The sequence below is a fragment of the Thamnophis elegans genome, chromosome 2, assembly GCF_009769535.1.
Source record: "Thamnophis elegans isolate rThaEle1 chromosome 2, rThaEle1.pri, whole genome shotgun sequence".
NCBI classification, from domain to species: Eukaryota; Metazoa; Chordata; class Lepidosauria; order Squamata; family Colubridae; genus Thamnophis; species Thamnophis elegans.
The window spans coordinates 34,806,034-34,818,841 of NC_045542.1; the positions used below are offsets into that span (position 1 = coordinate 34,806,034).

Consider the following 12,808-nt stretch of genomic DNA (forward strand, 5'->3'; position numbering starts at 1 on the left):
TCCGTTAGCCTTCCCCCAAATCCTGCCTCCAGATATACTGGGAATTCAACCCCATAATTCTGATAATCAACAGGAAATGAAGCGAAATATGTCTAGAAATCATTAGATCGCAATAGACCATGAAATAAGGTTACATATTCCTTATGTTACATATTCCTCAGTTACATATTCCTGAACCAAAGGACCTACCACCGGGTGACAACTTTTACTTAGTGCTGAAACCAGAGTAACTCCTAGCTGGCAATCCCACCGTATAAGAAGGGAAGGGAGGAATTTTGCTCTTCTTTTTAATCAGCAGTTCCTTTCTTTGCTAACTTATCAGACTGGGGTATGGCAGCTAAGGACTGCAGCGAAAGCCTCTGGGCCTAGGATTGAAGACTTAAAGTTTAAGAAAGAAACTGGTTGCAAATCTTACTTAACGGGATACCCCTATTGCAAGGAAACAGCTGCCAAGATTGGGTTTCCTATTTTAGGAGATGGGCATGCAGGCAATCTTCTTTCTTCTTCTTCTATATATATATATAAAAATGGCAGTGTGTGTCTGTGTGTTCCAGCATAACCCTGGAACGCCTTGAGCAATTTCAACCAAACTTAGTACACAGATGATTTACTCTCTGGAAACAAATACTGTGGGGGTAAGACAACCGGGGTTGTGTGTCTGTGTGTCTGTGTTCCAGCATAACTGGGGAACGCCTGGGCTACTGAAATGAAAAGGAATGAATTATATCTATAGTGTCAAATCACAGTATTTTTGTCAATGATAGTGTGTATTTTGGATTTGTGTGTGTGTGTGTGTGTTTGTTCCAGCAATACTTTGACTTGACACTATAGATACAATTCATTCCTTTTCCTGTCTAATACAGGATCGAGTTATCAGCTAGTTTAATCACACAAAGGTGCCCAAGATTAAAAGAGCAAAATGGAGATTAACTGCAGAGGTTGAGAGCAAGAATGCTTTAGCTGTTACTCTCTGCTTAAAATTAGTACCTGGCTTGCCTGCTAACTTGGTTACGTCAACCAAATTCTAAAAAGTACGGTAAGAGATTTCTACAATGCATTCTTTTCTACATGGTACCTCCTTGTTTGCAAGTTGGCTTGTATACCCTGTTGGCCTGACCCCGTTTCTATAAAATTTATCTGAACGCAAGTCCAGGTAAAGACAATTTACTTGCTACACAAAACTCTAGGCTCCGTACAAGTTATTCAAGAAAGATCTAAAACATTTGCGCCCTAAATATCTCTTGGGACTGTGTGATATTGTGTTGAAAAAGGCACAAGCTGTAAAAGGCACTACAATGACCACAGAGGAGCAGGGAAAATGTCGCTTAAGCCAGGGGTCTCCAACCTTGGCAACTTTAAGACTTGTGGACTTCAACTCCTAGAGGTTCCTCAGCCAGCTTGCTGGTTGAGGAACTCTGGGAGTTGACGTCCACAAGTCTTAAAGTTGCCAAGGTTGGAGACCCCTGGCTTAAGTGACAAATGCCATGAATGAAATTTTCTATTTCACATCTGCAATATTGTTCAACAGAAGCACCAAACTAAGGCACGTCGGTATCATAGGCTCACCAAAACAAGCGTTTCGGCTCAGATTTCTTCTGCAAAATATAGCAAGGCACTGAAGGAAAAGGATAACATAGAGGCCAAAAAGCCTTATTGCCCAGCGGACAGAAAGCTTTTGGCAGGTTGAGGTACAGCATTTCAGTACCGAACTCTGATGAAGAGGAAAACATGCGTACAATTTTGGTCCTTTAACCCTGAGCCAAAGAATAACACTAGGCAAACTTTAGTAACGCATAACCAAGCATTGATAGCAGGACCATTTCTACTTTTTATTCCAAAACCAGGCTCTCTCTCTTGAAGATCTCCAGAGGTGGACTACAACTCCTATAATCCCCCTTTCATTAAGTCCTCAACTAGGGATTGTGGAAGATCATGTCCAGACCCTCTGGAGAACATCCAAACAGAGAGAGCTGTTCTAAAAAATAATAATAATAATACTCAAAATGCATGATGTCGATAGCAAACACAACAACTTACATAACTTTTCCAGGTTACTCAGCATTCCACCAATATTTCAGGTGAATCCAGTAGAGAAGACAGAGTTCAAGTAATGTTTATCTTACAGAAAAGTGGCATCAAGCAGATCACTTGAACCAAGAGCAATATACCAAAGACACACAGATTGAACAGCCTGAAGGAGCAAATAATTGTGTCATTGGAGTCCAAACCCTTTGAATGATGCCACCGAAAGACAAGTACTACCCAGTCTAAGAGTTAGAACACCAAAACTTTCCAGCCGGGATAGGAGAAGGAGCATCCAAAATACAGAGAGCCACAGCATTCATCAAGTACCCAGTCAAAGACCACTTCCCTGTTGTTGGAACTAATCGTCACTCTGAGTTTGAAGCTCCCCCCATTATTATTATTGCAAGGGCCTAAATTCACAGTTTCCATGTCGAAGGTTACAGCTGATCCTGAAGTCACTGCAGGCAACTGGTTGGTCATCTCTTTTCCATTGACAAAAACAGCTCCTGCAATAGAGAACAAAATGCTGGTGAGCCTACCTGTTCACATAACAGGAGTTTTCAATTTCCCATGAAACTTCTGAGCTTTCTGAATTCACCTTCTTTAATGATTTGCAACACACTTCATGGACACCTTGTTAAATTACATTCTTGTCACTAAAGACAGTAAATTGGCTTGCTTGCAAAACAAAGGTGGCATTCCAATTTTATTATTCCCAAATATGTCTCTTCTCTTTCATATCCAACTCCCCACATCAAAAGTGAATGGTGGAAACCATCCCAGGGAACTAGATACAGTAGCAGAACATTGTCATTAGCGTATTTTTCAGCCTATAAGATGCACTGGTGTATAAGACGCACCAAGATTTTGAAGAGCGTCTTATACACCGGTGCGTGTTATAGTCTGAAAAATACGGTAATGACAATGTTCTGCTACTGTATCTAGTTCCCCGGGATGGTTTCCACCATTCACTTTTGATGTGGGGAGTTGGATATGAAAGAGAAGAGACATATTAAGTAAGAAAAAATAGTTTTTGCCTTCCCTCAGCCCCCAGCAGCACTCTGCAGGCTTCAGCAAGGCTGGGGTAAGGCAAAAATGCCCCCGTTTTTGCAAAAAATGGGCAGGAAATGGGGCATTTTTCGCAAAAACGGAAGCGTTTGTGCCTTACCCCAGCCCTACTGAAGCCTGCAAAGTGCTGCTGGGGGCTGTGGGAAGGCAAAAACGCCTTTGTTTTTGCAAAAAATGGCCTGTTTTCCACAAAAATTGGATGTGGGGGCGGAACTTCGGGAAATAAAAAATGGCTGTATTCGGTATATAAGACACACCAACATTTCCACGCTCTTTTGGGGGGGGAAGGTGCATCTTATACTCTGAAAAATACGGTAGTTGGTCTCCTGACCAATACAATTATTAATAATGAAACCTCTCAAGAAAGACCATTTTATAAGAGTGCCCATTGCCCCCAAAATAGTTAGGACTTTTGCACTATTCCACATAGTGTCTGACACACACATCCATTGTACTCATTTACCATACTGGCAGCAATTATTAGGGGGAATTATTTTCTCAGTTCACAGTTCTTATTTACAAGTGGTATGGCAAATCTTAAAAAATGTTGTTGTAAAGGGTTGCCTAATTGTTTGTGATCAAGGGCTACATTCTCCGTACAAAGCTTTTTTAAAAAAATAATTTTTATTCAACATTTTTAAAACATTAAAATCACAGTTACACTTTTACAGCTTTCCGTTATCGGTATTTTTTTTTTCTAATTTTGAATTTTCCGTTCTAAGGCCTATTGTTTTATACATATACCTCCTTATTTCATAGTTATTCATTTATATAATATATACAACATTTACACCTCTGTTGCTCTCTAAATGTATACCATTTCCTTTTGTTATGCTTTCCATGTATTCATTATGCATTAATTTTGTATCTCTTTTCTAGCCAATTATACCACCTATTCCATGTCTTATAATACTGTTTCCTCTCTATCCCTTAGTTCCATCATTAATTTATCAATTTCCACGCATTCTGGCACCTTTTTTATAATCTTTAGAAGCTAATGACATAAAAGTTAGGATTTACTGATCTTCGTGTATTTATAATTTCCCCCCTGCCAAATGAAAAGGAGGGTGTATTATGATGATGTTAAGAGGAAACCAGGCCATCAAAAGAACACGATGGCTGGATACCATCAAAGCTGACACCAGCCAGAGCATAGAAAAACTCCAAGAAATAGTGCAAGGTCAGAAGATGCCAAGAGTCAGACATAACTGAATGGATAACATCATTATCATCATTATGATGGTACGTATTGAAGGGGTAGTTGAGCACCTTTGCTCTAGCCCCAGTCAGGCTTTTGAAAATTAGAAGCCTGCTAGGACATGGATAGCATGTCTTGACATGCCTCTTTATAGCAGTTAGACTTCTATACCGCTTCATAGGGCTTTCAGCCCTCTCTAAGCAGTTTTACAGAGTCAGCATATCGCCCCCACAGTCTGGGTCCTCATTTCACCCACCTCGGAAGGATGGAAGGCTGAGTCAACCCTGAGCCGGTGAGATTTGAACCGCTGAACTGCAGATAACAGTCAGCTGAAGTGGCCTGCAGTACTGCACTCTAACCACTGTGCCACCTCTTTCCCAAGATACTGATTTTTTGCACCTTCCTTGACAATCTTGGGAAATCACATTTATAATTTTCCACCACCTATTTAGGATTCCTGCATGTCATAAACTATATACCCGTGAGGGCGATACCCGTGATACCCGTGGCACGCAGAGCCTTCTCTGAGGGCACACCAGCCATCGCCCCAGGCCAGCTCTACTGCGCTTGCGTGCACACCTCCTGCTCACAGCTGGCCTCCAGGCCGCTACTGCACATGCACGGGGTGTGCGCATGCATGTAGAGTGCATGCACGGAGGAACTCACATTGCATTTTGAGGGTTTGTGCAAGTGCACACACACACACCACATGCCCCATTTTAGGCTTGGAAGGCCTCCTGCACCAACCTGGAAGCCAAAAGGGGGCACGGAGCGCGTGTGGGGGGGGGCTCACATTCCATTTGGGGGGTATGTGCGCTTTGGGCACTCAGCACCAAAAAGGTTTGCCATCACTGCTATATACAGTAGGTCTTAAAATAACAATACATTAGGATACAGTGGGGATTGCAGATCGGAAGGGTTGGCCAAATCAGATCTTTTTATAACTCACCATTGGTACTAATGCATACAGCTCTATCCCGTTGCAAAGAATCATAGCCATTCAGCTTCTCAACACAAACTCCAATACTATCTTTCTTGTCCGGCTGGCCAACTGTTTCAATTCTGTGAAGAGAAAGGTGGGGGGAAGGGAGAGGAAAGCAGCTATATTTAGAAAAAATGTTAATATAAACCACGTCCTTGATGATTAATGCACCCTCCTTTAAAGCTCACAGTCTAGGAATCTGCAATTCAGCTCTCTTCCATCTGGTGTTCCTCACATATACTGAAATCCAAATCCTACCATCCCAATATATGTCGGTATTTGATGCTCATAACACTTACCAGATTTGGGAAAGCTACTCTCATAGAGGGGATAGCTTCAATTTGCCTCAATTTATCTTTCTTAAAGGTGGAAAATTTCTAGGATGGGGAAAAACCAACCACCCTCGTGTTTTGCATAAGGGAAGGCCTTCATTGGATCAGTGGCCTCTTTAGCTAAAATGATACCATAGCAAATAATGAAAATCTCTGCCAGTGATGTTGGAGAACAATGCCTGATGCTCTGAACAATACAGCTAGATGAACAATGTAACCTATTATCTAGCTCAGGGGTGTCAAACTCAAGGCTCGCAGGATGGATCCAGCCTGTGGGGTGCTTAGATCTGGCCCACGGGGTGTCCCTGGAAACAGCAGCCCATGGTGCCTCTACCAGCGTGCGGGTCTCCCAAACTCTTTTCACTGGCAGAGTACTCAGGCCACCACAAGCACCCCGATACGAGTGACATCGAGCTGGTCACACCCACCCACCCCCTCCCCCAAGGTCAAACACAATCTTGATGCGGCCCTCAATGAAATCAAATGAAAACATCCCTGATCTAGCTATTGGCCATGCAGTTACGTCTTCCTGTCATATTGGGAGAAGTAACATTCTGCCTGCCAGCATTAATTAATAAGATGTTTGCTATCATGTCAAACCTTTTATTGCTTTTCCTTCTCAATAGAACTACTTATTTGTCTTTCAACCATTCCTTTGGGAAATTGTTCAGTTCTCTCTACAGGGTACCACTTTCAGACTAAACACTCCTGCATTTATTTATTTATTTATGAACAGATGTCCCACTTTTTCATTATTTAAACAAACTCAAAGTAGTTTTCATTGGTAACCAATAAGCATTTACTGTCAGAATCTCCAGAACAGATAATATGTTCAGATGCTTTATTAATAACGGTGGCAGTCGGAAGTACCATATTGTGCAGAAACCTGCTATGTGGGAAGAAATTTCAAACAAGTTGATGTCACGGCCTGAACAGAGGAACATACACACATTAACACAAGGGAAAACAGGAAGCATTATCTTCCAAGTTTTATTTAACCATTTGGAATCTATGGTTATGACTCTGAGGAAACCCTGAGACATAGTCCTTGATTTATGGCCACAGTTGAGCCCAAAGTTTCTATTGCTAAGCAAGAGGGTTGTTAAGTGACTTTTGCCCCATTTTACGATCTTTCTTGCCACCGTTGTTAAGCGAATCACTGCAGTTGTTAAGTTAGTAACCTGGTTGTAAAATGAATCTGGCTTCCCCACTGACTTTGCTTGTCAGAATGCAAAAGGTGACCACATGACTCTGCAACCATCATAAATACATGTCAGTTGCTGAGCATCTGAATTTTGATCACATGACTATAATTACACCTCCACAGTCATGTGTGAAAAACAGTCATAAGCCAATTTTTTTAGTGACCCTGTAACTTCACTAAATGAATTGTTGTAAGTCGAGGACTACCTATATTAAGTAGCAATCATAAAGAATGCTAAGAAAAGGAAAGAAAATGGAAAAAGGAGAAAGAGATAGAAATTTATTCCTTCTTTTTCGATGTTACAAGGTAATGTTATCTGCCCTGTAGGAGATAAGAACCTAAAGGTAGCCAACCTTTAAGTGGCCGGTATATTGGTACAAGTGTAGAAAGCCTGCCCCTCCCAGATTAAAATATTCTTTATTCTTAATATTAAAAAGAGGCAGGATGGAATATTTCTTCTAAAGGAGAAGATGAGAAAAATCTTAACAAAGGCAGAATTGATTGTTTGACCTTTGCCTAGAACGTGCATGTATATTCTTTTGTAGAGATAAATCACTATTTATTATTATAAACCTCTATTTGATGTTATTGCTCCTGGGTTGTCTCACATAGTCACAATGAGCACACTCTGACACAGCCCCCGTTTTCCTGCCATAGGAAAGCAGCCTCAAGCAGAAGCTTTTGAAGAGGCTGGTCTTTAGAAATGGAGATTTTGTATCCATTCAGAAAGACTGGGCCAATTTGTTTAAGCAGAGAGACTCCAAATAAGTAACACAATTAGGCAAACCAAAGCAGACAAGATTAACTCAAACACCTAGGACCATGATGGCAAACCTATGGTATGCGTGCCGGAAGCGGCACACAGAGCCATCTCTCCAGGCACGCCAGCTGTCGCCTGTTGCTCTTCCAGGTGGTCTTTGCCAGCTGGTCTTCACACACATGGAAGCTCCGGAAATCGGAAGAGCAGTTCCCTGTAGTTCGGTGCCAAAAAGGTTCACCAACACTGACCTAGGATTTGCATTTCCCCTTTTGCCTGAAGAGCCCACCATGACCCCTACATGATCCCACTGAAATCTGACAACAGCCATTAAAATACTGAAGGATATATTCTTGCACAGGAACAAGCATCTCAATCACAAAGCCCCAAAGAATGTATAAAAACCCACCTACTCTCAAGCCCATTTTGTCAGCTACCCCAGAAACATGCTGCTGTCACTGAAGTTTCTGGCTACCAAATAAACAGAGACCTTTTCTGCAGCGTGCCCCCCATTTTATTTCCAATGTCTTTCTCCCGGACCAGATTTTTCTTCCAACATAAGGGGGGGGAGGTGTCTAGGTTTATTTTAGAAGCCATTGCATTTATAACAGTTTGTGTTTAAAACAAAGCAGATACAATATATGCACCACCAACAATTTAAGCACAATTATTTCAGAAACAGGAAAATGTTAAACAAAACAAAAAAAACCTCCCCATGTTTTTAAGGAGTACAGGTTGGGCAGCAATGAGTTAATTCTTCCCCTTGATTTTGAGTAGACCTCAAAACAGGAACCATATTGTCCTGCTAATATTTTAGCCAGTTTTCCTTTTCTTCAGGAAGAGACTCAGCTGAGGGCTAATGTTACAAAATGGGGGAGAGGGAGGAGGAATCTCTACATCTGGAAACAATCCATAAGAGAAGGTTACTTGTAAAAAAAGAAAAGAAAAAGCAAGCAAAAGCTAAGATTTACAATCTCCAGTTGTTTCATCCTTAATTATACGTTGCTCGCTGATACATTTTTGAAAAAGGCTGTTTATAAGTTAAGTTCTTTTATCTGTGGACTTCAATATATTTTGGTGTGGAAATTTTGCATTAGGCTTGACACCTTCCCACCTTCCCCTTTGATGCTACATTTAGTTCTTATTACCACTCTAGCTGGGAAGAACATAAGAAATCCATTGTGAGAACAAACCTCTAGGCTAGCGTTTCATGTCCAAAAGGAGCTGATTAGATGTCTCTAGGAGGTATCCAAGCAGAGCATGAAACTAATGGTTACCAACTGTGACCCTGGCATCTTTATTAGATGGATGACTGCAGTTCATGGAAATGCCATTTGGCTATATGGATTAACTTATGCTCCAGCAATTTCTTGCAGATACAGAAGCTCAAAATAGAATGTTTTACAAGTTTATAAGAAAGCACAAACCCTGGATAAAATGGCAACCGAAAAGCAAGCCATATACTTGTATATATAGGTGTATTTATTTATTGAAGTTAGATATTGCTTGATTCCCAGTAACAGGGGTGCCAGGCCTGCAGTCATCTTTTCTTTTGGATCTTTGGCCTGCCACACTTTCTGATATTCTACTATGTATTTTCTATTGTGGGAAAATGGGAGGGAGGAATTGTAAGGAGTAAGATGCTGTGTAGCCATAACAAAATTCTTTGTAGAAAGCCAAGGTCATACTTTGTCTCTGCACCTCTGCATCTGACCGGAATTGGATGGGTAGAAGCTGCCAGCATGACAGTGGGAAATTGGACCATGGGATGGACTTGTGGGCGTGGGGGCAGGATCTTGAACTTTCAACTAGGTGGGGAAAACTGGGAAGCTTTCAGATTCGGGTTTTCCCAGATATGCCCACACGGCTCTCTTAATAAATTGGAACTTTGAGCACTATTTTGCCTTGGACTCTGATTTACTTTTGGATGCTATTTGGAACCCTCACAAAGCTGTGCTGTAGCTTACACAGTATTCAGAAGGAGGAAGGGAACTCCAGACCTGTGTGAAGTTGAACCACAACTAAATACACTCTCTGAAATACAAAATAGGACACCCTATACGAGACTGAGTTTGAACCGGATACATAGGCTGGGACTGTCACGATCTTCTGTTCAATGCTGCCCAGATATGCAGGCAAGGACTATCACAGCCTTTTCTAGGGGGGCAGGAAGACACAAAAATTCCAACTCCTATTGAGGCTGATTAAGTACATTACAAAAGTTGGACTAGACTTCAGCTGCACAGCACTGCACAGAATGTAAGCAGCTGTCATCTGGGAATGGTTGCATAGACCTTCTTTTTATACATCAGCAAATGTTAACATTTCCCGCTTGAATGTGCCTTGCCTCCCTCCCACCTCCCAGCAGGAAGTCAGAACCAATCAGCAAGCAAGGTGTGCACTTCCACACAACACGCAGCTCTCTGCTACCTCCATCAACCTCTTCGCAGCATAGCCATGTGGCAACGGCTACGGGCAGTTGTGGCCCACTAAATCAGCTGTTAAACATTTCTTTCTTATTGAAATGTCAAAGCAGTTACAACCCACTTCATCTTTTTGCTTATTGACTCAGCCGCGCTACAAAATATTTCTTCTCTTTTCAAGGTTTAGAATTATTTTCTATGACCTGTGTGAACTTTCTTAATCAAAAGAAGAACTTTCATTACTAGAAAAACAAACCCAAATATCAAATCAGATTCCATCAAGCTTCTGCATCTTTCTTTTTGGAATCTGCATTTACAGTAGAGCCATGATGTACTTCAAAAAAGTACCGTATTTTTCAGAGTATAAGGCGCATCTTCCCCCCAAAAAAGAGGGTGAAAATCTGGGTGCGTCTTATACAGCATTTTTGGCATCCCGAAACTCTGCCCCCTTTGCAAAAAAATGGACGTGCAGAGGGTTTGGGAGTCCTGCAAAGTACTCCTGGGGGCCGGGGAGGGCAAAAACTAGTGGGAAACGGGCCGTTTTTGCCCCCACCAGCCCTTAAGAGCACTCTACAAGCCTCCCAAATCCTATGCATGCCCTGTTTTTTTGCAAAAAAAACAGGCCCATTTTCACGGAAAATGGGCCATTTTTTGCTCATTCCCCTCCCCTCAGCCCCCAGGAGCACTTTGCAGGGCTCTCAAACTCTCATGCCCCATTTTTCAAAAAAAGAGGCATGCAGAGAGTTTGGGAGGTCTGCAGAGTGCAAAACCTTTTTTTTTTTAAATTTACCTCTTCAAAATGTTGGTGCATCTTATACTCCGGTGCATCTTATAGACCGAAAAATACGGTTAAGTAAAATATCTTACACACACAAACAGACCTATTGTGCAGTACAAGTAACCAGAGCCACACAGGAAGAGTTCAAGCTAATTCTTCTATTGTATTCTGCCTAATAATACAGGAATCTCCCCAGAGATTGCCTTCCCTTGGGAACAGATAGAGAAGGTTTCATAGAGCTTGGAATAGGGCAGTCCTGGATCTCTTGTGGCTGCAAAATGATTCAAGACTAATTCCCCACTTGATTCTCCTCTTTGCCTGGCTGGGCATTTTCCAACATTTAACCAGAAAAGCTTGTTGATGTCTTGCAGAAACGAACTAGAAACCAATCAAAACCAAATCATCCAATACTAGACAATCCAATATCTAAACACAACCCTTACAATCCCAACGCAAGCTTTGGCAAGACAAAACCTTAGGCTAAAAGTTTCGGACTCCTCCAACCTTTTTAAAGTGGCAGTTTAAAGTGTTTTCCAGTTTCCAAAAGCAATTACCAGTATATCATTACAAAGGAGGCTCAATTCATTGATCATTCTCTTCCAGTAAGACCCACAAAAGAGCAAAATGACTGCCTCCACTCCTGCTGTATGCTTAGGTTGTGACAAAATCTCTCTAGCCATTTTCCACAACTCTCTTGCATTTCCCTTTGATATCCCCCCCCCCAATTTTGAAACGAAATCTGACCCGTTGGCTTCCCTGGAGACTTTTCCTCCTTCAGTTGAGTATTGACCTCATTGTCTCTCTGGAGTTTGGCAAAGGCTATGGCTTCCCTCTTTTTTCAGACACACATCCTGTCAACCCCCAGCACAAAAGAAGAGCAGGGCAGCCCTTGAGGAGTCAAGTCCACGGGGACAAGGAGGAGGAAAAAGCCTGGCCAGAGAAATCTAGACAATTCAAGGACAGACATTCCTCTTTGCTGGAAAACAAAGTTTGCGGTGGGCGAAGCTCAAGGCCAAGTAATAGAGAAAGCCAACATTTAAGACCAAAGGGATGGGTCAGCTTGGAATGATCTGGCCAGTAACCGAAGCCTATCTTTCTTCCACGAAGAAACAGGAAATGCACTTCACTTGAACTAGGAATGTTTTGATTTCAAGTGATTAAGCGCACCCCAATAGTAGAAGAGGCCACCTAGGAAGGGAGAAATTGGTCACCCTCCAGATGCTGCTGGACTCCCAGTGGCTGCTGGGTGGCTGGTAGACTTGTCATTCAACCAAAGCTGGAAATGCACCAGTTTCCCACTCTACTTTGAATGACTAGGACAGTGATGGTGAACCTTTTTGTAAAAGCGTGCCAAAATTGTGTGCGCGCGTGCTATTGCGCGCATGCGTGGGCCTACACCCACAATTCAATGCATCCCACCCACCTGCGCATGCACATGTGACCCCCAGCCCTGAGAAAACCCCCCCCCCATGCAGGGAGGATGTTTCACCCTCCCCAGGCTCCAGGTTTTCCTGAAGCCAGGGGAGGCAAAAACTGCCTTCCCCGGCCCTCTGGAAGGCCAAAAATCAGCTGGCCGGCACGCACATCGGAGCAGAGAGCTCGTGTGCCAGCAAATATGGCTCCGTGTGCCACCTGTGGCATGCACACCATAGGTTTGCCATCACGGGACTAGGAGATCTAATTCAGAGGAATGATTCAGAAAGCCAGCTCACTTTCTCCAAAGAAAGAGAAAGCTTTCCTGCATCTGAGTGATCAAACAATTCACTCAAAGAACGCAACTGAGGTATTGTATATTCATAATGATATTTGACTCCATTTTAAAATAAGAAATTCGGCATTTTGTAGGTAGTTTCTTTTAAATGGAAAAATAAATTCAATCAAGGTATCGGGTAGGTTTTTTAAAAAAAAAGCTTTAAAAAGTCATCCAGTTTTATATGCCCTGGTTGGGGGGCCTTGGATACCTCTAAGCCAGGAATCTTCAAACTTGGTAACTTTTAAGATTTATTGGATTTCAACTCCCAGAATTCCCCAGCCAGCCAAT

At 42.2% G+C, this 12,808-nt stretch overlaps 1 protein-coding gene across 1 annotated transcript in view; it reads right to left on the reverse strand.

Moving 5' to 3' along the window:
• Positions 1-1,405: 1,405 nt before the first annotated feature.
• CRLF3 (cytokine receptor like factor 3) overlaps positions 1,406-12,808 on the reverse strand; it is a 35,501-nt gene continuing 24,098 nt past the window's right edge. The window contains exons 7-8 of the mRNA XM_032211883.1: positions 5,241-5,353; positions 1,406-2,531 (exon numbers count right to left, since the gene is read on the reverse strand). Coding sequence (XP_032067774.1) covers positions 2,275-2,531; positions 5,241-5,353 — 370 coding nt within the window. The 3' untranslated portion in view covers positions 1,406-2,274. The remainder of the gene's footprint in view (positions 2,532-5,240; positions 5,354-12,808) is intronic.